The sequence below is a fragment of the Peromyscus maniculatus genome, chromosome 23 (genome assembly GCF_049852395.1).
Source record: "Peromyscus maniculatus bairdii isolate BWxNUB_F1_BW_parent chromosome 23, HU_Pman_BW_mat_3.1, whole genome shotgun sequence".
NCBI classification, from domain to species: Eukaryota; Metazoa; Chordata; class Mammalia; order Rodentia; family Cricetidae; genus Peromyscus; species Peromyscus maniculatus.
The window spans coordinates 21,380,899-21,405,540 of record NC_134874.1 but is presented as its reverse complement, the minus strand read 5'-3'; the positions used below and the strand labels follow the sequence as shown (position 1 = coordinate 21,405,540).

General features: G+C 46.3%; 2 protein-coding genes across 2 annotated transcripts; one reads left to right on the top strand and one right to left on the bottom strand.

Annotated features, from left to right (window-relative positions):
- Positions 1–3,391: 3,391 nt before the first annotated feature.
- Positions 3,392–11,954, bottom strand: LOC102911752 (protein FAM200C-like). The gene is made up of 4 exons (XM_006971360.4): positions 11,834–11,954; positions 7,932–8,181; positions 6,395–6,542; positions 3,392–5,491 (listed from the first exon to the last, which is right to left on the bottom strand). The coding sequence occupies exons 1-4, from the start codon at positions 11,881–11,883 to the stop codon at positions 3,675–3,677; spliced, it is 2,265 nt and encodes a 754-aa protein (XP_006971422.2). The 5' UTR covers positions 11,884–11,954; the 3' UTR covers positions 3,392–3,674.
- A 5,404-nt stretch (positions 11,955–17,358) lies between these two features.
- On the top strand, positions 17,359–22,944 carry Chchd2 (coiled-coil-helix-coiled-coil-helix domain containing 2). Its single transcript, XM_006971361.4, has 4 exons — positions 17,359–17,794; positions 20,501–20,750; positions 22,118–22,268; positions 22,697–22,944. The coding sequence occupies exons 1-4, from the start codon at positions 17,745–17,747 to the stop codon at positions 22,705–22,707; spliced, it is 462 nt and encodes a 153-aa protein (XP_006971423.1). The 5' UTR covers positions 17,359–17,744; the 3' UTR covers positions 22,708–22,944.
- The last annotated feature ends 1,698 nt before the right edge of the window (positions 22,945–24,642 follow it).

Below are 24,642 nucleotides of genomic sequence, written 5' to 3'. Positions count from 1 at the left end.
CAAATACGTGGCAGGAATCAGATGGGAAGGTGCGGTGGGCAGGATCCTGCGGCTACTTGTTTATACCTGCATTTGTCAATCAGAAAGCAAAGAAAGGGGAATTCTAGCGTCTTGCTTGCTTTTTTCTCCTCCCACCCCATTTTTATTTAAGTCCCCAGCCCACTGGATAATGCTGCCCACATTCAGGGTGGGTTGTCCCTCAATCTATACTCTCTGGAAACTCCCTCAATGGATACACCCAAAAGCATGCCTCATAAATTGAAATGACTGACTGACTGACCATCCCAAGGAGGGGCTGGATAGAGTTCTTAGTGGTTAAGACTGCTCTTCCAGAGGACCTGGGTTCTATTCCCAGCACTCACATGGTAACCCACGACAGTCTATAATTCTAGTCCCAGGGGGATCTGAAGCCCTCTTCTGGCCACCCATACATACAGGCAAAACTCATTCACACAAATAAATGCATCTAAATTTTAAAATTTTAGTGTGTGTGTGTGTACCTGAGGACAGTTTTTGGAAGTATCTTCTCTCCTCCTACCCTGTGGATTTTGATAACTCATTATCAGGCTTGGCAGCAGGTACCTTTACCTGATGAACTATCTGAATGGCTGCCATATAACCATTTTAAAGAAAAACAATAATTAGTAGACACCACCCTTAAAAAGCATTTGGGAGCCAGGCGGTGGTGGTGCACGCCTTTAATCCCAGCATTTGGGAGGCGAGGCAGGGGGATCTCTGTGAGTTCGAGGCCAGCCTGGTCTTCAAAGCAAGTTCCAGGAAATGTTCAAAGCTACACAGAGAAACCCTGTCTCGAAAAACAAAACAAAACAGAAAAAAAAGAAAGAAAGCATTTGGGGGATTAATCCCAGGGTCTCAAACATACTAAGCATTACCATTTGCTAAAATCTTCAGGCCAATGAAAACGAGCCAGACTTACTAGCATACAACTGTAATCCCAGCATTTAGGAAGCAGAAGCAAAGGCAGAGGTAGAAGCAAAGGCAGGCAGGTCTCTGTGAGTTCTAGGCTCTACAAAGCTTTGTTTGCATAGTGAGCTCCAGACCAGCAAGGGGACCACGTCTCAAAACAAATGATATGTTGATTAGACTGTGGGTAGTGGTCCATGGCTGGCTGACACAGGAGGATTACCATAAGTTCCAGGCTAGCCTGGGCTACAATGTGAGGCCTTGTTTCAAAAAAATAAACAATCTTCCACGCATATAATCAAATCCCAAGAATGCTGAAAGAGCTAAGGTGAAAACACGCACAAAGAGTTAAAGAGCCTGGTGGTGCTGGTGGCACACGCCTTTAATCCCAGCACTCAGGAGGGAGAGTCAGGTTGATCTCTGTGAGTTTGAGGCCAGCCTGGTCTACTACAGAACAAGTTCCAGGAAAGGCTCCAAAGCTACACAGAGAAACCCTGTCTCGAAAAAACAAAAACAAAACAAAACAACAACAAAAAGAGCCAGGAGTGGCTGCAAAGGCCTTTCCCCTCGTCCCTGTAGAGGGACCAAGAGAGGCAGGCACAGGAGGCTCACTGGGGCTGCTGGCCAGCCAGCCTAGCCAAAGCAGGACAGGCTCAGTGAGACCCTGTCTCCAGGGAACAGGCAGAGCAACAGGGGAAACACTCAACATCCCCCATCACTCTGTATGAACAAATGGGCTATAAGAGCGTGCACGCACGTATGCTTGCATGTGCTCAAGGACACACACACATACAGAACCAAACAAGAACAAAAGTAAAAGTAGCTGTTCAAGGGCTAGCAAGATGGCTCAATGATGGCTTTTTTTGAGACAGGGTTTCTCTGTGTGGCTTTACACCTTTCCTGGAACTCACTCTGTAGCCCAGGCTGGCCTCGAACTCACAGAGATCCGCCTGGCTCTGCCTCCCGATTGCTGGGATTAAAGGTGTGCGCCACCGCCGCCGCCCGACAGATAGAAGCACTTCACAGATCTGATGACCAGAGTTCCATCCCCAAGTCCCACAAGGTGGCAGGATGGACAGATGGACATGGACAGACTCTCTCATTGTGAGTGGTAATTTGATTTGAATGTGATCTTCCTTTTTAGGCTCATGTATTTGAATAGTTGGTAACAATGCTTAGAGAGGTTTAGGAAGTATGGCCTTGTTGGAGAAATTGTATCGCTAAAAACTGGCTTATTTTTTTCAAGATAGGGTTTCTGTGTGTAGCCTCAGCTGTCCTGGAACTCATTCTCTAGACCTGGCTGGCCTTGAACTCAGAGCTGCCTGCCTCTCACTCCCAAGTGCTGAGATTAAAGGCATGAGCCACCACCACCCAGAATAGAAGTGTTTTGTTTTGTTTTGTTTTATGTTGTTTGAGACAGTGTCTCACTATGTAGCCCTGACTGATCTGGAACTCTGTAACGCATGTATCATCATCATATCTAGTGCTGACGGTGGGCTTGACTGGCGTCATTTCCCAGCTTACCGTCTCTGCTGGCTGCTTACAGTTTATAAAGGGTGTGTGAGCTCTCGGCATTCTGAGCCAGCCACTCTGCCTACTGCTTCCATGACATGAAGGACCTACCCTTCTGGAACCCTAAGTCCAAATAATCTCTTTCTTCCCTAAGTTGCCTTGGTCATGGTGTTTTATCACAGCAACTGACAACCGATACAGTTTGTTTCTAGAGAGGGTCTAGAAACTGTACGGCTCTGGCCAGCTTTGAACTCCGAGGCCCATCTGCCTGAGCCTCCCAAGTTCTGGGATTAAACCTGTGGGACACCATACCCGTCCCAAATAAATGAATAAACAAATTTAAAACCAGCTGTTTAAATAAGAGTGTGGTTACACCTGATGGGACGTGGCTTTTACACAGTTTATCCTAATGCAAGAAATAATCAATGTTAATAGGATATGCTGGCTAGTTTTTGTCAACACAAACTAGAATTATCTGGAGGAGGAAACACAATTGCAAAAATGCTTCCATCAAACTGCCTCTAGGAAAGTCTGTATGCAGGGCTTTTTTTTTTTTAATTTAAAAAATGAGATTTAGTTATTTATGTGTATCAGTGTTTTGTCTGCGTGTGACATGCATCCCTGGTGCCCGAGCATGGTCAGAAGAGGACATCAGATCCCCTGAAACTGTTAATTATAGATCTTCTCAACCTTCCTAATGCGGTGAACCATTAACCCAATTCCTCATATTGTGGTGACCCCCGCACCATAAAATTATTTCGGTGCTACTTCATAACTGTAATTTTGCTACTGTTATGAATCGTAATGTAAGCATCTGATATGTAGGATGTATTTTCATTGTTACAAATTGAATATCATTAAAGCATAGTGATTAATCCCAAAAAAAACCAATATGTATATATTGTGAAATATTTCTAATTTACAAATAAATAAAAATTTGTCTTGAAGCATGGTGTAGCATGGGTAAGTCTTAATATAACAATAATAGCTGGGTGGTGGCGGCAATGAAGGCCTTACTCTCAGCACTTGGGAGGTAGAGACAGGTGAATCTCTGAGTCTGAGGCCAGCTTGGTCTACAGAGTGAGTTCCATGACAGCCAGGGTTACACAGAGAAACCCTGTCTCAAACAACAACAACAAAATCTAAAAAATAAAAAATAAAAATAAAAAAAACAAAAACAAAGAAAAAACAACCCACAAGTTGCTACATTTTGTGACAGTTATCTAAAAAAGCCATTATCAGTGTGAAGGTTGAGACTGCTTCTTTTTCACTAGGTCAGAAATTCTGGGGATGGTCTTTGCCAGAGCACAGCGAAGATCATTTTCCACGGCGAGTCTACTTCTGTACTTAGACTTGATCACTAACAAGCTGGAAAACCCCGTTTCACATAGATGTGTAGTGGGAAATGGAAGGAGGAGGCGCAACACTGTCTCGGACAGAACAGGGTAGGGCTGCAAACACTTGATCCAGAACTGGGTAACTGGAAGTGTTGAGAAATCAATCCTCGCTGCGTCGCTGTTCAGAAGGTCAATGAACTCCTCTTGGGCTGTCTTGGGAACATCTTCCACTCTGACCGTGAATGGGCTCCTGGCAAGGGCAAACGGGATGTCAGGTAGGTTTGGAAAGTACCAGGAAATTTCTCCTGCAAGCATGTGCAAGTGTTCTTTGACAGAAATGATCATTGAGATCCTTTTGGAGGGTTCAATGTCATGCTCCTCAAAGAAAGCAGATAAGGTAGGCAGCATGTATATCTTATTTTCATCCAGCTTTTTTTGCCAAAGCTGAAGTTTCATTTGGAAGGACTGGATCTTTTCGGACAAATCGAGGCAGGTTGCATTTGGTCCTCGCAGTGATAAACTGAGCTCATTCAGGATGGCAAAGATGTCCACCAAGTAAGCTATTTTCTGCAATTCACTTTTATTGCTGAAAAGTGCTTCGAACTGTGGTCTTGCTTTCTGGCTGAAAAACATCCTGAGATCGTCTCGAAGCTCAAAGACATGTTTTAAAAGGGTTCCTCTGGACAACCACCTCCCTTCGGTGTGAAATAGAAGAGCTTTGTCTGGCACGTCCAGGCACAGCTGGGAAAACAGTCGACTGTTTAAAGGGCTCGACTTTACAAAATTGACCGAACCTACGACTCTTTTCATGACTTCCTGCAGCTCTTGGGGTAGCGTCTTCACCGCTAACGTTTGCAGATGAAGCATACAGTGAGTTCCGATGACTTTGGGTGACGCGTTCAGTACCAAGTGTTGAAATCCAGACTGACATCCTAGCAGGGCCGGAGCACCGTCTGTGCAGACACCACCGATCATTTCCCACGAGAGCTTGTGCTCTTTCAGAAATGAACCGACTTTGTCAAATACATCCTGCGTAGTAGCTGTTGTTTCGAGGGGTTTGCAAAAGAGGAACTCATCTTTAAAGTCGCCGTCATTAATGTACCTCACGTAAACCAGTAACTGTGAACAGTTTGCCACGTCGGTCGACTCATCGAGCTGGATACTAAATATTGGCAGTGGAGCAGCTTTAATTTCCTCGATTACCTGATTGAGGATGTCGGCAGACATGTCGTCTATTCTTCTGCGGACAGTGTCGTTAGATAAGGAAACCGTACTCAGCTGCGTAACAAATTCATCTCCAATCATAACTCGAACACCGTCCTTGGCCGCTGGCAACAGTAAATCCTCAGCAAAGGTGTGAGGTTTCATAGTCCTGGCGATTCTGAGTGCCACCAAATAGGAAGCCTCGACGGCTATTACGTTCTGTCTGGGGTACTTGGCGCCGCCAGTGTCAGGTCTGGCTCGCTTGAGTTCATCAGCTCTGCTTCTAAAATAGCTGACGTCCTTGCCAGCAAAGCTCAGGTGCTTGCTGTCAAAATGGCGCTTTAATTTGTTCGGCTTCATCGATTCCGCTGAGAGAACGTCACCACAAATAACACACTGTGGCTTCTCAATCCCTGCTGTAACTTTTGAGGTAAAACCATACTGTAAAAAATCTTCACTGTATCTTCTTTTCTTAACCTTCTTCTCTACACGATCCATTATTGGGGGATGGCCCTCTAATGAAAATAATACACAACAAGAGCTTTAATGATACAAAAGATGATGCCATAGTTCAGTCAATACAATACATTAAAGTTTCCTATGATTTACCATTCTCTGTGTTTTTTTTTCTTTGTTTTTGGTGTTATTGTTTATTTGTTTGATTTTAATGTACCTGTTACTATCACAAGGGGGAAGTATTCACATCACCACAGCTGAACATAAAAAAAACAATTGGCGCCGAGCGGTGGTGGCGCACGCCTTTAATCCCAGCACTTGGGAGGCAGAGGCAGGTGGATCTCTGAGAGTCCTAGGTCAACCTAGTTTATAGAGTGAGTTCCAGAACAGTCAGGGCTACACAGAAAAACCCTGTCTTGAATAAACCAAAAAATAAAAAACCACCAAAACCAAACAAATGAACAAACAAATCAGCATCCAGATTAAGTTCCTATAGTACAGATTTTTTTCCACAGTAGTTGATGACATTACGGTACCTGATTTTATATTAACCCAGTACTTATAATTCATGAGGTGTCGTTTTTACCTCTAATACTGCTGCTTTCCACACAGTAGCTGCTTTCTATAGATGTGTGACTGGTCTGCATAACTACATTTTGGCACCAACCCTGTCACATACACCTGTATTTGTACAGGGTATAAGTGATGGGGTGGGCACAATGATGCCACCACCCTGGTTATTCCTAGGTGGGCTTATCTGCATGTAGGCAGACCCACCCAAGACTATGGTAAAGCAGAGTCTCAGTTCCTAAGACCATCACAAATATGCGTTTTCCAATGAACTTAGATGACCCTGGTGAAAGGGTCTTTCGACCCCAAAGCAGTCAAAACTCATGTAAGTTGAGAACAGCCACCCAGAGGGTTCAGGACCATCACTCTGAGCAGATGGACAGGTCACCTACCATTTGCAATTCTGTACTGCTGCAAAACCTCATTGAAGCCCTCGCAGAGCTTGACGTCACGGTTCTGGGCACACTCCAGAAACTGTTTGATCTCAAGAGAGCAAGGCCCAAAAGACTGCTGGTTCACCAGCTGGGTTCCCTGGGGCTCCTGCCAAGACATAAATAACATTAGGTACTCCTGAGAAAGGGTAGGTGTATACAGCAAGGGCTGCATTCACAGACTGTAGGCCAGGGAAACAACTAGAAAAAGGCACAAGTTTAGTTTTCTGTCTAGGAACACGGTAGTGAAAACCATTTAAAGAGAGAGAGCAAAACAAACTTTAAGGTTAAAGAAGAAAGATGCCCTCCAACTCAAAACCAAAGAACAAACAAAGGTCATCCGGAGTCTGAATGGGAGGGCGGTTCTATGACGTATTTGCTCAGTCAACACAGGCTCGGGGCCAGATCTAACACTATAAATATAAAATCAAAACATCAAAATCTGGCCGGCGGTGGTGCACACCTTTAATCCCAGCACTCGGGAAGTAGAGGCAGGCAAGTCTCTGAGTTTGGGGCCAGCCTGGTCTACAGAGTGAGTTTCAGAACAGCCAGGGCTACACAGAGAAACCCCGTCTCAGGAAAACAACAAAAACCAAACACAAAACACAACAAACCTGGCTAGGGATTCAATATAAGACTGTGTACTTGGCCCTGGGTTTGATCCCCAACACTACAGACTGAACTCAAAGGCCAGGCCTTTGAGTAACTCCATGGCTGTAACTCCCACACTTGAGAAGCCAACCCACAAGACTGCTACAAGCGTGAAGCCAGCTTGGGTCCCACACTGAAGACTTTGTCCCCAAGTGAACCAACAGGAATCCAGAATAAGTGTAGTCAAGAAAAACCTTTAACAACCAAGGCAGGAGGATTGCCATGAGTTCAAGGCTAGCTTGAGTGAGATCCTCTCCAAAACAAAAATCATCTAAAGGCCATCTTATAGTAGGCTGGGCTAGACTGTTCTAATTCTAGTCTGTTCTACTTGCTGATGTTTGCCTAAGGGTCCAACTCAAACCATGCCATGTGGCTTTTGTGTGTGATGCTCCCACATGAGTGTGTGGGTGGGTGTCCCCACAGGGAGGCCAACCAAGACATGGGGTGCCCTCCCTCTTCCTCTCTCCATCCTACTGTCTTGAGACAGGGTCTCTCACTGAAACCGGTCATTTCATCTGCCAGCCAGCCAGGCTGTGGGATCTGCTTGTCTCCCCTCCACGATGCAGGACTTACAGATATGGATGGCTATGCCTAACTTTTTGTAGGTTTATGGGATTTGAACTCAGGTCCCCACAGCTTCAGAATAAGTGCTTATTCACTGAGCCATACCCCCAGCAACCTCCACTTTAAAAAAGGTGGGGAGGGGGAGCACACCACTTTGTACTTAAAAGTATTGTGGATCCTAAAATCACACACAGGGTCCTACATAAAAGATGATTGCCAGCTGCCAAGAAGTTTTCTCAGAAAAAAAAAAAAACACAGAAAGGAAAAGCTGCCCCAATCTTACCTGGTAAGTGATGTCAGGCCTCGCGGGCTCAGCACTACCACCTCCACTGAAGCCCCCGGTGATGGCATGACCCAGGGTGTGCCCCACTGCAGAGCCCACAGCCACACCAGCTGCAGTGGTGGCCATCTGGGCCATCAGGCCTGGCTGCCTGGGGGCAGCGGCAGGGGAGCCCACTGCAGATGGGGCAGCTGCTGCTGGAGGATGAGCTGCAGGTGCTTGTCTGGGAACAGCCCTCATCGGAGGGGCCCGGCTAGGGAAGAGAAGAACAAAACCCATCAGTCCCCACTTCCAAATGGCTCTGGAATTCACTGAAGAAATGCAACAAGCCAGGTTCGGTGGCCACACCTGTAATACCAGCACTGGGCTGTTAGAGACAGGAAGAATCAACAGGCCAAAGTCATCTCAGCAACACAGTGATTTCTTCCTCTTCTATATTATTAGTTTTCCAGATATAATAATCACAACATTTCTCCCCTTCTTTCCCCCAAGCCCCATATATATATATATATATATATATATATATATATATATATATATATATATATATATCTCCCTCTTTGATGACTTCAAATAACTGGCCCCAGTCTGCTGTTACTTGTATGTATGTTTTCAGGGCTGGCCTCTTGGTACTGGATAACTAATGGGTGTGCTCTCACTGGGGAATTCTATTTCTCCTGCTCTCAGCATTCCTTGTGGGCTTTTCACCATACACTCTGGTGTATCTACTGCCATCCTTGTTCTACACTGTGATTAAGGCCAGCCTGAGAAAGGATACCCTCCTCTCAAAAACCAAAACCAACCAACCCAACACCCTAGCCAAAACAGCAGGAGCTCTGAACCTGTGTGACTCCTCCTACACCAGCCTCACCCAGTGCTGAGATTACAAGCATTTGTCACCCAGCCTGGCTTCAGTTTAAACCGATCTTATTGTTATATTTTATGTGGATGATTGTTTACATGCATGCATGCCTATATACCACTTGCATGCCAGCAGAGGGCCTTGGATCACCTGGACTGGAGTTACAGATGGTTTTGAGAGGCCGTGTGGATGCTGGGAATCAAACCTGTGTCCTCTGGTAGAGTGATGGATGTTCTTAACTATAAAGCCAACTTTCCAGCCTCATTTTAAATCTTTAAACACCCATACCAAACCCATGCAAGAAGACTACAGAAACTGTTTCCAATTACTGCAGATATATATATATATATTGCTGTACTTATTTAATCTTTTGTTAAGGTTTTAACAACCAAACATACACTATTTTGTCTTTTTTTTTTTGTAACTGTTTTCATGTCTCCACATGGCTCATAGTATCTTCATTAAGAGTTAGAAAGGGCCAGGCAGTGGTACATATACCTTTAATCCCAGGACCTGGGAGGCAAAAGCAGGAGGCTCTCTGAGTTCGAGGCCAGCCTGGTCTACAGGTTGAGTTCCAGGATAGCCAGGGCTACACAGAGAAACCCTGTCTTGAAAAACAACCAACAACAGCAACAAAAGAGAGAGAGTAAGAAGGGAAGATGGAGAGGCTGCTCAACAGTGAAGATTGCATTCTGCTCTCCCACGGGCCCCACGTTCAGTTCTCAGTAGCTCTTAACCACCGCGGTGAAACTCAGCTCCAGGCCCTCTGACACCTCGGGCCTTCCCCGGCTCACATCCCCACTTCATTTGCACAAACCCACTCACAGACACTAACAGCCTGAAAGATTATTCAAATGTTAAACGGCTACTACTTGTACAGCAGTACTTCAGGCTGGGCGGTGGTGGCCCACGTCTTTAATCCCAGTGCTCCAGGAGGCAGAGGCAGGCGGATCTCTGTAAGTTCAAGGCCATTCCAGAACTACAGAAGAGCAAAAAGCTTTCATTCTATTAGTATATCAGTTTCAAATTAAATGTCATCGTATTAAAGAAGAAATATCAGTGAGCTGTTGCCATGGAATCCACTGCATCTCAATCTTCCTAATGCTACAACCTTTTAATACAGTTCCTCATGATGTGGTGACCCCCCTACCCCACCTCCCACCTCCATGCATGAAACTGTTTTTGTTGCTACTTCATAACTGTAACTTTGCTACTGTTACAAATCGTAATGTATATATGTTTGTTGACAAAGGTTGGCCACTGGTTGTCCTGACCCACAGGTTGAGAATGGCTGCCCAGGTGTATTAAAATTTTAGGACAATCAAGGAGTCTCCCTAACCTAGTTATTACCTGAATAAAGATTTAGAGCTGTGTGTGTGTGTGTGTGTGTGTGTGTGTGTGTGTGTGTGTGTCTGTCTGTCTGTCTGTCTGTCTGATAAAATGTCTCACTGGAGAAAGGTGTTTGCTGCTAAGTCTGACAACCTGAGTTCAATCCCTGGAACCCACAAGGTGGAAAGAAACAACCAATTTCCACAAGATACCCTTGACCTTCAGGGAGGTTTCCTAGCAGGCATGAGACCCTGGGCTGACTAAACCAGAAAAAGAAAATGTACAGAAGGCACAGTTCCAGCTCCTCAGTGAGGGGGACAAGATAATTTAGTACGTGGCTTTGGGACCAGCTTGGGCAATGGAGAAAGACAGTCAAAAGTCAACAAAATCCAAGACAGCCATGAGGTAGCTAATGTTCAGAATGTAGACCAAGGCCTTCATTTTACCAATTAGAAAAGGTTAAGTTGGGTGGGTATGGTAGGGTGGCCCACACCTTTAATCCCAACATTCAGGAGTCAGAGGCAGGTGGATCTCCGAGTTCCAGGACAGTCAGGGCCACAGTGAAACCCTGTCTCAAAAGAAACAAAATAAACCACCAACCCAATCCAAAAAGGGAAAAAAAAAAAAAAAAAAAAAAAAAAAAAAAAAAAAAAAACATTGGGGGAAGTGACCTATGTAAACTGCAACTTTTATTAATTTTATTTCTCTTTCCGTTTTTTAGAGCCAGGGTCTCTCCATAGATAGTTCTGCTAGGCTTGAACTGGTGGCAAGTCTTGCCTGTGTGGAGACAGAGGAATGGGGTGGGGGGACTCTCTTGGTGGTAGATGGGACATCCCCTACCATTTACACAGCACTCTGGTTCCCTCCCAGTATGACCATAATTTTTAACTTTCTACGATTTTATTCCCCAAAAGTTGAACACCTGGAGTCTGGATGGTGTCAACAATTTGCTACTTTGCAACAATTTCCCGTGGGCCGGCGCGGTCGCTTCCCCTTTGCCGGTCTCTTTCACAGGTGTCGCCTAAGACCATCCTGCATATCAGATATTTACATTACGATTCATAACAGTAGCAAAATTACAGTTATGAAGTAGCATCAAAAATAATTTTATGTATGTATGTATGTATGTATGTATTTGAGACAGGGTTTCTCTGTGTAGCTTTGCGCCTTTTCCTGAAACTCACTCTGTAGCCCAGGCTGGCCTCGAACTCAGAGATCCACCTGCCTCTGCCTCCCGAGTGCTGGGTTTAAAGGCGTGCGCCACCACCGCCCGGCCAAAAGTAATTTTATTATTGGTGGTCACCACGACATGGTGAACTGTATTAAGGAGTCACAGCATTAGGAAGGTTGGGAATCACTGCAATAGAGCATTTACCACTAAATATTAGGTCTCCTGGACTGAAGTGGTGGATAGAGAGAACTGTAAATTCTCCGCTCTCCACACAGAGGCCCGCACACAAATAAATATTTTTAAAAAAAATTTTTTTTTTCTAAAGACCTTTAAAGCCTGTAATCCCAGCCGTGGGAAAGCCGAGTCTGGAAAAATCAAGGAAGGCCAGCCAAGCCTATGTGAAGTTCAAGGCTAGCCCGAGGGCCTCAAAAACACAGTGAGACAAACCCACCTCAAAGACCGTCGCATACATCATTCTTTCCCCGCCTCTTTCTAGACTATGTCCTCTAAGGCCCTTCCCACCAGCCCCCAGGAGGGTCTCACCTGGCTGGAGGGGCCACCCGGGAAGAGCCGCTTCCGCTTCCACGCGGCATCCTAGGTGCTAGTAATTTCAGCGTCCAGACACAACAAACTTTGAAACGCCCACGAGCGTCCAGCAAAGAGAGGAAGGTGGGAGGCGGGGCCTCAGGGCATAGCCAATCAGAGCCCAGGAGCAGGACGGTCGCTGAAGGTCATTGGAAGAGCGAGGCGTCAGTAACCGGCGGTGGCTGCGTCCCACGCCGGGAAGTTGCTTGGCGACGGGGCGCTGTAGCTAACCGGAAGTTCTTGGGATGGCTCTGTCAAAGCTTGTCCTTAGATTCCGTGATGGTTAGGTTTTTGCTTCCAATGGACAACTGACTTCCTCCACAACCCGGGCTTTCCTTGATTTCGAGATCGTCCCGCCTCAACCTGTCAAGTGTAATGGATTGGGGCATTACAGGCATGTGCCGCCACGCCTACTGTGTTAACAAGTGTTAAACCTGAAAATTAGGAAGAGAAAGACTAAATCCGTGATTGTCTACAAAAAGCAAGCCTTAATTTAGAGGTACACCCCGGACTGGCCAGCCAGCTGTCTCACACTAGGTCGGTATTTGAAAAGCAACCCCTTATTGGATTTTTGAAGTCCCTTTATGGGGGAGAGATAAAAGACTAATAGAGGCCGGGCAGTGGTGGCGCACGCCTTTAATCCCAGCACTCGGGAGGCAGAGCCAGACGGATCTCTGTGAGTTCGAGGCCAGCCTGGTCTCCAAAGCGAGTTCCAGGAAAGGCGCAAAGCTACACAGAGAAACCCTGTCCCGAAAAACAAAACAAAACAAAAAAAAAAAAATAGAGGCCGGGCAGTGGTGGTGCATGCCTTTAGTGCCAGCACTCAGGAGGCAGAGGCAGGTGGATCTCTGTGGGTTCGAGACCAGACCAAGAAAAGATTAATAGAAAACAGCTATGTGTTTACAGAGGCTAGAGAATTGGCTGGTCGAAAGTGTTAGAAAAATACAATGAAAGAGGAAGACAAAAATATACATCTTTTTAATAGGGTCACACATCAGATTTAAGAAACAGACTTACTCTTTAATAGTAACCTATTTCTGTAAAGTATGGGGGCTTAACATAATGGGCTCTTTGATTTGCAAGGTATGTTACTCCTGTTTAATCTCACATTCCCGCCTTGGCCCATGTAATCCTTCCAAACCTTTGACAAGGGAGCAGCATTACTTGATGCTATTGTTGGGTAAACTGTTTAGGTGGCACCACCTGGGCCCCACCCCTGCTTCTCTCCCTAGACCACTGCCTGAGAAAGCCCTCCAAGCAGCAGCTCCACCCCGCTCCCAGGGTATTTCAGGGTCTGACCCATAGACTGCCCCCTCCTGGACATGTTGTGACCACCCTACTAGCATCCAATCTACTAGCTATAGACAGTGGCATTATTAGGTAGGTTCATTTCGATGGGAGCGACTAAGGAGTCTGTTTTCCCTTTTTCATCCTAATACACTTGTAACTTCCGCTATCAGGTTTTGTCAAAGAATATTTAATGATGCTCAAATCTGTATTGTTACATTGGGACTGGTCAGTCATTTTAGTCCATCCCAGTCACCCTCCTTCCATTTGGGTAAAAACGATTTGTCTTCTTTCCTTCAGCCAAACAATGGAACCTGTTGGGTGGGCACAGTCCCTAGCCTTACAAAGAAATATGAAGGTATCTGCTGTAACAAGTGCACCTTCTATTCCCCCCATTAAAAGACAGGAACATGATGCTAAGGCAAATTGGAGTACAACTGTAAATATAGAGCAATCATAGTAGCCACTGTCAAAAGCACATATAAAGAAGTAGGAACAGTTGTAATATTAGAAATCTTAACTTTTTTTTTTTTTTTTAGATTTATTGTGTAAATTATTATGCATGTGTCCCTGCAGGCCAGAAGAGGGCACCAGATCTCATTACAGATGGTTGTGAGCCACCATGTGGTTACTGAGAACTGAACTCAGGACCTCTGGAAGGGCAGTCGGTGCTCTTAACCACTGAGCCATCTCTCCAGCCTCACAATGTAAACTTTTAGTGAGACATGTTCAGTCACAGTCTACCTCTTTTCCTTTCCGTTTTCTTGTGGAAGTCAGAGAACAACTTATTCAAGTGGATTCTCTCCTCCAGCGCCTGTCAGGGGATCTAACTCAGGTCCTCAGCCTTGGCAGCAAACACCTTCATCTCACCAATACCCTTACAACGTTGTTATTAAAAGAAATAATGCAGCCAGGAGGTGGTGGTGGTGGCAGCGGCGCATGCCTTTAGTCTAAGCACTCAGGAGGCAGAGGCAGGCGGATCTCTGTGAGTTCGAGGCCAACCTGGTCTACAGAGCGAGTTCCAGGACAGGCTCCAAAAGCTACACAGAGAAACCCTGTCTCAAGAGAAAAAAAAAAAAAAAGATAGATAATGCAACAGACTGTCACATACTGTTGAGCAAATGACAGCCTATCCATCTTCCCTAGTGCGGGAGGAGCTTTTCTAGCGTACTGGCAACACAACTGCAATCTGTTAGTTGGGCATATGTGTGATGTGTGCATGTGTGTGCCGGTATGTTCATGTATGGTGTCTTCCTCAGTTGCTTCTCCACTTTATATATATATATATATATATATATATATATATATATATATATATATGTGTGTGTGTGTGTGTGTGTGTGTGTGTGTGTGTGTGTGTGTGTGTGTATACATATATATGAAACAAAAATTAAAATTATGAGGCTGGGTATGGTAACATATATATATATCTATAGATAGATAGATATTTTAGGTTTATTTATTTATTATGTATAGTGTTCTGCCTGCATGTATGTATGCATGCAGGCCAAAAGAGGGCACCAGATTTCATTGTAGATGGTTGTAAACCACCATGTGGTTGCTGGGAATTGAATTCCGGACCTATGGTAGAGTAGCCAGTGCTCTTAACCCCTGAGCCATCTCTCCAGCCCCCTTCACTTTATATTTTTTAGGATTAAAAAAAATTGAAAAACCAGGTGGTGGTGGCACACACCTTTAATCCACTGGGAAGGGTGAGACAGGTAGATCTCTGTGAGTTCAAGGCCAGCCTGGTCTCCACAGCGAGTTCCAGGAAAGGCGCAAAGCTACACAAAGAAACCCTGTCTCGAAAAAAAAAATGTTTTTTTAATTGTGTATGCTGTGTGTGTTTGTGTGTGTACATGAGTGCTAGAGATATTGGATCCCCCTGGAGCTGGAGTCATAGTTTGTAGCCATCTGACATGGGTGCTAGGAATGAAACTCAGGGATGCTTGGGTCCTCTGCAAGCACAGTACATGCCCTTAACTTCAGAACCATCTCTCCAGCCACTCCACAGGACTTCTCAGTGGGAGACGGGGCTCACCATTTCAGCTAGACTGCCTGGCCAACCAGTCCCCAGGATCTGCCTGTCTCTGCCTCCCCCAGAACCAGAGTTACAGATGCATGCCACTATAGCCAGCTTAGTGGGTTCTCAGGATACGAGCTCAGGTTCTCAGGCTTACACAGCAAAGTGGGCCATCTCTCCAACTCTCTGAACCCCAGTTTTGATGAGAATAATGAAATTGAACCAATCGCATCAATAAATATAGATGGTGTATTTAAGTAAAAGCAGTAGATATGGGAAAGTATGGGTTCCAATGCCTCTATCCCGGGCAAGGGATGTAGAACATAGATGGGTGGAGACAGCGCTCTTTCCAAAGCACCCTGTAAGGGAAGCTGAGGTCACTGTCCTTCCCCCATGGAGCAGCAGAGTGGAGTGACCTTGTTTTCCTCTGGGTGGACAGGAGTACTCCCTTGGGACAGGCTGATAAATCTTTCACTGTCATCGTTCTCGTCAGGGAAAGTTCCCCAAGGGCGACGAAGCCGAAGATGGTTTTCTTGGACTGTCACCAGTGAATGCTTTCCCCCCACAGAACAACTATGGTAAGACCTCCTGTGGTACAGTGTCTGACAAGGTGGCGGAGTAAACCTCCCGAGGCCTGTCCAGGACATTTGGTGGGTGGGAGAGCATCCCCTAGTTCCCCATCTGATGACCTGCTGCTACACAATAGGACTATATGACCTCATGGGCAATGTGTGGGAGTGGACGGCATCCACCTACCAATCTGCTGGCCAGGACATGCGTGTCCTCCGGGGGGCATCATGGATCGACACAGCAGACGGCTCGGCCAATCACTGGGCTCAGGTCACCACCAGGTAAGGGTCTCAGGTCAGGGAACCACAAGTTTTTGTGGCCATGACTAAAGGTGTAGATCCAGAGATTCTCAACCTTCTCGATGCTGTGATCCTTTAATACAGTTCGGGGTACAAATGTGTGCTGTGGGATGGTCTGTATGTCAAATTGCTCTGATTGGTCAATAAATAAAACACTGATTGGCCAGCAGCCAGGCAGGAGGTATAGGTGGGACTAACAAGGAGGAGAATTGAAAGAACAGGAAGGCAGAGGGAGAGACTGCCAGCTGTCGCCATGACAAGCAGCATGTGAAGATGCGATAAGCCACGAGCCTCGTGGCAAGGTATAGATTTATGGAAATGGATTAATTTAAGCTATAAGAACAGTTAGCAAGAAGCCTGCCTCGGCCATTCAGTTTGTAAGCAATATAATTCTCTGTGTTTACTTGGTTGAGTCTGAGGGGCTGTGGGACTGGCGGGTGACAGAAATTTGTCCTGACTGTGGGCAAGGCAGGAAAACTCTAGCTACAAATGTGGGCGTATCTGTGTGTGGGCTGGGCTGCATGGAGAAAGATAGAGGTGGTGTCTGAACACACACAGGTTGAGAACCGTTTCTTTTCTTTTTTGGTTTTTCGAGACAGGGTTTCTCTGTGTAGCTTTGGAACCTGTCCTGGAACTCACTCTGTAGCCCAAGCTGGCCTTGAACTCACAGAGATCTGCTTGCCTCTGCCTCCTGAGTGCTGGGATTAAAGGCCTGCACCACCACTGCCTGGCAAGAAACGTTTCTTTTAAGCTATGTTATTTGATATGGGGATAAGTCTCACAGCTAGTTCTAAGTCAGGATGGCCTCCTTTTATTATGGGAATGGCACCTAATTGGAGGTCAACCTTGGTGAATAAACATTAGAAACTTTTTAGCCACCCAAAACTTCAAGTAAGGCACAGAATTTTCTTTCCCACAGTTTCTAACAGGCCTGCTTAGTTCACTATCTTCCAGTCATACTGGAGGCTCCTTTAGCTAAATTCTACTTTATGTAACTTAATTATTTCCAAGCAAGTTTATTAGTAAATCCTTTACAACATCAATTTAACTATGAGTTTCTCCTGCATTACTATGAGTCTCCAGCACTAAGAGACTGAGTCATGAGAACAGCGAGTTCCAGGCCAGCTTCCGTTATGTGAGGCCTTGTCGCAAAACAAAACCATCTGAGAAGTGTTGAGTAAACAGTCCAAGGCCCTCTGGTAGACAAGGCAGAGATGACTCAGCCAAGATTGCATTTAACCTTGGTAATACAGTAGGCATGGCGTCATATGCCTGTAATTCCCTCAATCCGGTTTACTTGAGAGGCTGAGGCAGGACGATCTCAAAATCAAGGACAGCCGGAGTCGTGGGGGAAGCCAGTCGTCCATCGGAAGAAAAAACCTAACCATCCAGCAGAGAATCCGGGGACAAGATTTGAGAGGGCAACACCAGTAACTTCCGGTTAGCTGCTACGGGGCTTGGTCGCCAAGCGCCTCACTTCCGTGCGTAAGCCGCGGCATCACGGCGTTCCCCGTGACTGACGTCTTGCTCTTCCAATGACCTTCAGCGCTCGTGCCTCTCTGGGTGCTGATTGGCTGCGCTCTGAGGACCAGCCTCCCGCCTTCCGCTCTCCTTGGTAGAAGTTGCTGGACAGTCGTGGGCGTTTCGCAGTTAGTCGTTTTCTGACTCCGAGAGAGAGTGATCGCTTAGGATGCCGCGTGGAAGCCGAAGCCGCTCTTCCCGGGTGGCCCCTCCGGCCAGGTGAGACCCTCCTGGGGACGGGGGGAGTTGAGCGCAGGCGGCCCGGGGCGAGGTTCCACAGCCAGAGAGCGGCGGGTGGTGGGACGGTGCGAGCGATCGGGGAGGGATCCGCGAGAACGACGCCAAAGCGTGACCTTCTTCCTAGACTGCTTGGGGGAAGGGCCTTAGAGGACATCGGCTGGAAAGGGGCGGGGAAAGAAGGACAGAGGTGAAGCTCTTGGGGTGGATTGTCTCGCCGTGTTTTTGAGGCCCTCGGGCTGGCCTTGAACTTCGTGTAGGCCTCTGGCTGGCCGCCTTTGATTTTCCTGACGCTGCTTCCCCACGGATGGGCTTACAGGCTTTAGAGGTCTTGAGAGAAAACAATTTACTTATTTATTTATTTATTCATTTATTTATTTATTGTTGGCATACGGGCCCTCGTGTGGAGAGCCCAGAATTTAGAGTTCTCTCCTCCCACCACTTTGGTCCGGAAGATCTAACAGTGGCCAACGGTCTGTTGAGACGTCTACCACGTGAAGATAAAAGTAGCAAATTGTTGACAGCATCCAGATTCCAGATGACCCACTTACGGGGGCGGGGGAGATAGTAGAAAGTTAAAAATTGTGGCCATACTGGGAGGGAACCAGAGTGCTGTGTAAATGGTAGGGGAATGTCCCATCTACCACCAAGATAGTCCCGTTCCCCCATGCCTCTGTCTCCACACAGGCAAGACTTGCCACCAGTTGAAGCCTAGCGGAACTATCTATGGAGAGACCCTGGCTCTAAAAAACGGAAAGAGAAATTAAACTAATAAAAGTTGCAGTTCAGACAGATCACTTTCCCCAATGTTTTTCTTTTTGGTTTGGGTTGGTGGTTTATTTTGTTTCTTTTGAGACAGGGTTTGACTGTGGCCCTGGCTGTCCTGGAACTCAGAGATCCACCTGCCTCTGCCTCCTGAATGCTGGAATTCAAGGTGTGGGCCACCCTACCATACCCAGCTGACTATGTATGTTTGTGTACCAGTGTGAAGGTCACAGGGCAACTTGTGGGAGTTGGTTGTTTCCTTCTTTGTGGATTCCAGGGATTGAACTCAGGTTGTCAGGTTTGGCAGCAAGCACCTTTCCCCAGTGAGGCATTTCATCAGCTCCCCAGCTCTAATTATTTGCTTATTTTTCTGGGGCAGGGTCTCCTTGTGTAGCTCTGGCTGTCCAGGAACTCACTCTGTAGACCACACTAGCCTAGAACTCGAGAGATCCCCCTGCCTCTCCCTCCCAGTGCGCTGGAATTAAAGGCATGCGCTACCACATCTGGCTGGAATGACTGTTCTTTAAAGATACTATTGGGTATGTGGATACATGAAAATAGTTTAAAAAAGAAAGAGAGAAAGTTATACTTGGTTGTTAAAACGTTATAAGCCTGGTGGTGGTGCATACCTTTATCCCATCACTCTGGAGGAAAAGGCAGGTGGATCTTTTGTGAATATGAGGCCAGCCTGGTCTCCAGAGGTAGTAAGAACACACAAAGAAACGCTCTCTTGAGGGGGTGGGGGGTTGGGCTTAACAAAAGATTAAAGAGGTCCAGTGCTATATATGTATACAATCAGTTGTGAGAACAAGTTCCTGTAGTTCTCTTGCATGTGCATGGTATGGATATATAAAGGTTTAAAATGATGCCAGGCAGTTGTGGCACACGCCTTTAATTCCAGTACTTGGGAGACAGGGCGAGTTCCAGGACAGCCAGGGCCACACAGAGAAACCATGTCTCCAAAATCAAGCAAACAGATTTAAAATGAGGCTGGAAAGTTAGCTTTATAGTTAAGAGCACTGACCGCTCTTCCAGAGGATACAGGTTTGACTCCAGCATCCATACGGCCCCTCAAAACCATCTGTAACTCCAGGTCCAGGTGATCCAAAGCTCTCTCTTCTGACATGCAAGTAGAACACAGACATGCATGCATGTAAACAATCATCCACATAAAATATAACAATAAAATAAGATGATTTAAACTGAAGCCAGGCAGGGTGACAAATGCTTGTAATCTCAGCACTGGGTGAGGCTGATGTAGAAGGAGTCACAGGTTCAGAGCTACTGCTGTTTTGGCTAGGGTGTTGGGTTGGTTGGTTTTGGTTTTTGAGAGGAGGGTATCCTTTCTCAGGCTGGCCTTAATCACAGTGTAGAACAAGGATGGCAGTAGATACACTAGAGTGTATGGTGAAAAGCCCACAAGGAATGCTGAGAGCAGGAGAAATAGAATTCCCCAGTGAGAGCACACCCATTAGTTATCCAATACCAAGAGGTCAGCCCTGAAAACATACATACAAGTAACATGGAGCCTGGGGCCGGTTATTTGAAGTCATCAAAGAGGGGTGTGTGTGTGTGTGTGTGTGTGTGTGTGTGTGTGTGTGTGTGTGTGTGTGTGTGTGTGTATATATATATATATATATATATATATATATATATATATATATATATATGGGAGGGAGTTTGGAGGGAGGAAAGGCAAGGGAGAGATGTTGTGATTATTATATCTAAAAAACTAATAATATAGAGGAGGAAGAAATCACTGTGTCGCTGAGATGACTTTGGCCTGTTGATTCTTCCTGTCTCTAACAGCCCAGTGCTGGTATTACAGGTGTGGCCACCGAACCTGGCTTGTTGCATTTCTTCAGTGAATTCCAGAGCCATTTGAAAGTGGGGACTGATGGGTTTTGTTCTTCTCTTCCCTAGCCGGGCCCCTCCGATGAGGGCTGCTCCCAGACAAGCACCTGCAGCTCATCCTCCGGCAGCAGCTGCCCCATCTGCAGTGGGCTCCCCTGCCGCTGCCCCCAGGCAGCCAGGCCTGATGGCCCAGATGGCCACCACTGCAGCTGGTGTGGCTGTGGGCTCTGCAGTGGGGCACACCCTGGGTCATGCCATCACCGGGGGCTTCAGTGGAGGTGGTAATGCTGAGCCCGCGAGGCCTGACATCACTTACCAGGTAAGATTGGGGCAGCTTTTCCTTTCTGTGTTTTTTTTTTTTTTTTTCTGAGAAAACTTCTTGGCAGCTGGCAAGCATCTTTTATGTAGGACCCTGTGTTTAATTTTAGGATCCACAACTTTAAGTACAAAGTAGTGTGGCCCCCCCCCACCACCTTTTTTTTAGTGAAGGTTGCTGGGGGTATGGCTCAGTGAATAAGCACTTATTCTGAAGCTGTGGGGACCTGAGTTCAAATCCCATAAACCTACAAAAAGTTAGGCATAGCCATCCATATCTGTAAGTCCTGCATCGTGGAGGGGAGACAAGCAGATCCCACAGCCTGGCTGGCTGGCAGATGAAATGACCGGTTTCAATGAGAGACCCTGTCTCAAGACAGTAGGATGGAGAGAGGCAGAGGGAAAGCACCCCATGTCTTGGTTGGCCTCCCTGTGGGGACACCCACCCACACACTCATGTGGGAGCATCACACACAAAAGCCACATGGCGTGGTTTGAGTTAGACCCTTAGGCGAACATCAACAAGTAGAACAGACTAGAATTATAACAGTCTAGCCCACCCTACTATAAGATGGCCATTTTCCCCTTTAGATGATTTTTGTTTTGGAGAGGATCTCACTCAAGCTAGCCTTGAACTCATGGCAATCCTCCTGCCTTGGTTGTTAAAGGTTTTTCTTGACTACACTTATTCTGGATTCCTGTTGGTTCACTTGGGGACAAAGTCTTCAGTGTGGGACCCAAGCTGGCTTCACGCTTGTAGCAGTCTTGTGGGTTGGCTTCTCAAGTGTGGGAGTTACAGCCATGGAGTTACTCAAAGGCCTGGCCTTTGAGTTCAGTCTTGGTGACATAATCACAAGTTCCTTTCATAGCTCTATGACCCCTTCCCTGCTATTTTTTGCCCCCCCCCATATGTGGATTTTCCCTTCTAAGAAGCATGTAATTTCTTGAAATCTGGTGTATCTGAAATTTTCATCCATCTCTTTCCCATAATAGTCCTATTTTTCCTTAAGAATGGTTCACTCTCTGGTATATACCTTTGTAGTGTTGGGGATCAAACCCAGGGCCAAGTACACAGTCTTATATTGAATCCCTAGCCAGGTTTGTTGTTTGTTTTCATATAGTTATTTATTTTTTTCCGTAGCCTTGGGTGATCTGGAACTAGTTCTGTATACCAGGCTGGCCCTGAACTCACAGAGATCCATCTACCTCTACCTCTGAGTGCTGGGATTAAAGGCGTGTACCACTGCCACTGCCTGTCTGTTTTTTTGTTTTTTAATTTTTTACTTTGTGTTTACAATGTTGGGGTTAAGTCCAGAGCCTTGTGTGTACTGAGCAAACTTCTCAGGAGTACCTAATGTTGTGTCTTGGCAGGAGCCCCAGGGAACCCAGCCTGTGAACCAGCAGTCTTTTGGGCCTTGCTCTCTTGAGATCAAACAGTTTCTGGAGTGTGCCCAGAACCAGAGTGACGTCAAGCTCTGCGAGGGCTTCAATGAGGTTTTGCGGCAGTGCAGAATTGCAAATGGTAGGTGACCTGTCCATCTGCTCAGAGTGATGGAACTGAACCCTGTGGGGTGTTGGAGCTAAGTCCCCAAGAAGAACTCCTGACTAGGCTTCCTGGAGGGTTGGCAGTCACACTGTTTCTGTCCTTTCTCTTGTAATTTCAGCAGTTTGCTGTTCATTACAATGCTTGTTTTCCGGTTTTCTACGGTAGGGGACGGGGAGTGTGGGGGGGGACGACCTTGTCCAAAATGGTTAGAACTCTTCGTTGGCTACCCAAATGGCTAAATTTCTGTTTCAAGCCTTCGTCTCTAGAAACGCATGCACCATGTCTTAGTTGTGGCAAGGGTGGAATTGAAGTTTGGTTGAAGGAAAGACTTAAATGTCTTGGAAAAGAAAACAGTGTCTCTGAGCAGGGTTGGGTATCTCTAACTTAACCTTTTCTTTGAACAGGTTTGATCTAATCAAGAAGTTGACACTGAAGAGATTGAAATGGGCTCTACATGATTGACAGTGCACGTGTGGACCCTGACCAACCCTTCCTTCTAACAGCTCCATTGCTCGAGAACAGCTATTAAAGAGTTCTAATGTGTAGATATTCACCGAGGCTTGTAGTAGTGTGGGGACTGGGCAGTGATGGCCTCCTGAACCAACTGTGTTGTGTTTCGTGAGTTAATGAAAATAAAGTTGTTTTCTTCTGAGGTGTGGTAGTGTCCTTATTGTAGGGTCATAAGTTACGTGTGTTTGCTCAGCATAATGGAGTTTGTACAAGAGCACAGTTAGATCAGCATGCCTCTAGGTTTATCTAGTCCAGTGGTTCTCAACCTTCCTAATGCTGGACCCTTCCTCGTGTCCTGGTGACCCCCAACATAAAATTATTCCATTGCTACTTCATAAAGCTCACCAGTCATGCTGCTCATTTAAATGGTTTTAGCTGCTGCAGGCCCAGGATTCTATAAAACTTTTACTTCTCCACAAGGCTGCATAGCAATGTGAAACCCTGCAGGTAAGCACACCCACCTTTTGGTTTCTATTCCTATAGCAAAGAGGTCCTGTGCCACACTGTGGTCAGAGCACGGCCTCGAATTCTTAAGCACTTGGCACAGAGTACAACTTTTGAGAGCAGGGTCCACCCTTGAGTACTTTTTTTTTTCAATTTCAAAAAACACTGGTTCTCAAAGGATTTTTGTTTCTGCCAGAAGGCTTATTTACAAGTTTTTTGTTTGGTGTGTGTTTTGCCTGGATGTGTAGAAGTGCATTGTGTGTGTAGTACCCTCAGAGGCCAGAAAACTAGCTCCCCTGGAACTGGAGTTGGCAAACAGTTGAGAGTATCCATGTGGGTGCTAGAAACGACCTGAGTTCCGCAAGAGGTGACAGTGCCCCTAATCACTGAACTGTATCTCTAGCCCCTACATTTCCATATGGGGTCTTTTGTTTTCAAGGCAGAGTTTCTCTATGTAATGGCCTTCCTGTCCTGGAATTCACACATCTGCCTGCCTCTTTGCTTGAGTGCTGGGACTATAGATCTGCATCACAAGTCTTATTTAACCCTCTAATGGAAAAGACAGTAGATTTTTGTTTACCTTTACCACATGCTTAATGATGTGTTAGGGAATGGGTGTGATCCTTAGTGGCAGCATGCTTGCCTAGCATTCAGCAGGCTCTGGGGACTACCTTCAGCCGTGCCAGTGGGTAGATGAGTTTTATGGGATGGGGCTCCTGTGGCCACATCATTACAGTGTGTCACAGCACTAAGCTGGCTGAAGCCTTTTTTGTTGCCCTTTGAGATAGGGTTTCTTTAGGTAGTCCAGATTGGCCTAACTGGTTATCCTGCATCAGCCTCCCAATGCTGGCATTAGAGACTGGGCTGCCATCCACGGTTTACTCCATACTCCATAAAGGTATTTTCTCTGTAGTTTGGATATTTCTACTTGCGACACTAGGCTAAACCCACACTTGTCTGTGCTTGGTATTGAACCCAGCACCTCAGGAAAGCTTTGTCACAGGCTCCAAACTCTAGTCCTATACCTCAGGGATTGCTCCAGGTTTAAACCAAACTGGGCATGGTGGTACACGTAATCCCAATACTTGGGAAGCAGGCAAGAGGATTGCCGCAAGTTTGAGCCAGTCTGTCCCCTCATGGGTGAGTCAAATGTGCTGAATCGGAGGAGAAACACAAGGTCGCTGTCATGGCAGGTGGTGCACACCTTCAATCCCAGCATACAGGCAGAGGCAGGAGTGTGAATTTGAGGGCAGTCAGAGCTGTGTAGCAAGACTCGAAAAACAACTGCTTTCCTTTCAAAGCTGGTGTTGCCAGGCCCTAGAGATGGATGCCTCGTGTTGTGCACCTGGGTTCATTTCCAGACTCATACACTGGCTCCCAACAGTCTATAACGCCA

What these genes read in the sequence shown, in the direction of transcription:
- LOC102911752 (XM_006971360.4), bottom strand. Translation starts at nt 11,883, where the DNA reads ATGCCGCGTGGAAGCGGAAGCGGCTCTTCCCGGGTGGCCCCTCCAGCC. An exon ending in GGCCTGACATCACTTACCAG is followed by an intron (nt 6,543 to 7,931) that starts GTAAGATTGGGG and finishes ATGTCTTGGCAG; the next exon opens with GAGCCCCAGGGAACCCAGCT. An exon ending in GCAGTACAGAATTGCAAATG is followed by an intron (nt 5,492 to 6,394) that starts GTAGGTGACCTG and finishes TATTTTCATTAG; the next exon opens with AGGGCCATCCCCCAATAATG.
- Chchd2 (XM_006971361.4), top strand. Translation starts at nt 17,745, where the DNA reads ATGCCGCGTGGAAGCCGAAGCCGCTCTTCCCGGGTGGCCCCTCCGGCC. An exon ending in CGGGTGGCCCCTCCGGCCAG is followed by an intron (nt 17,795 to 20,500) that starts GTGAGACCCTCC and finishes TCTCTTCCCTAG; the next exon opens with CCGGGCCCCTCCGATGAGGG. An exon ending in GGCCTGACATCACTTACCAG is followed by an intron (nt 20,751 to 22,117) that starts GTAAGATTGGGG and finishes GTGTCTTGGCAG; the next exon opens with GAGCCCCAGGGAACCCAGCC.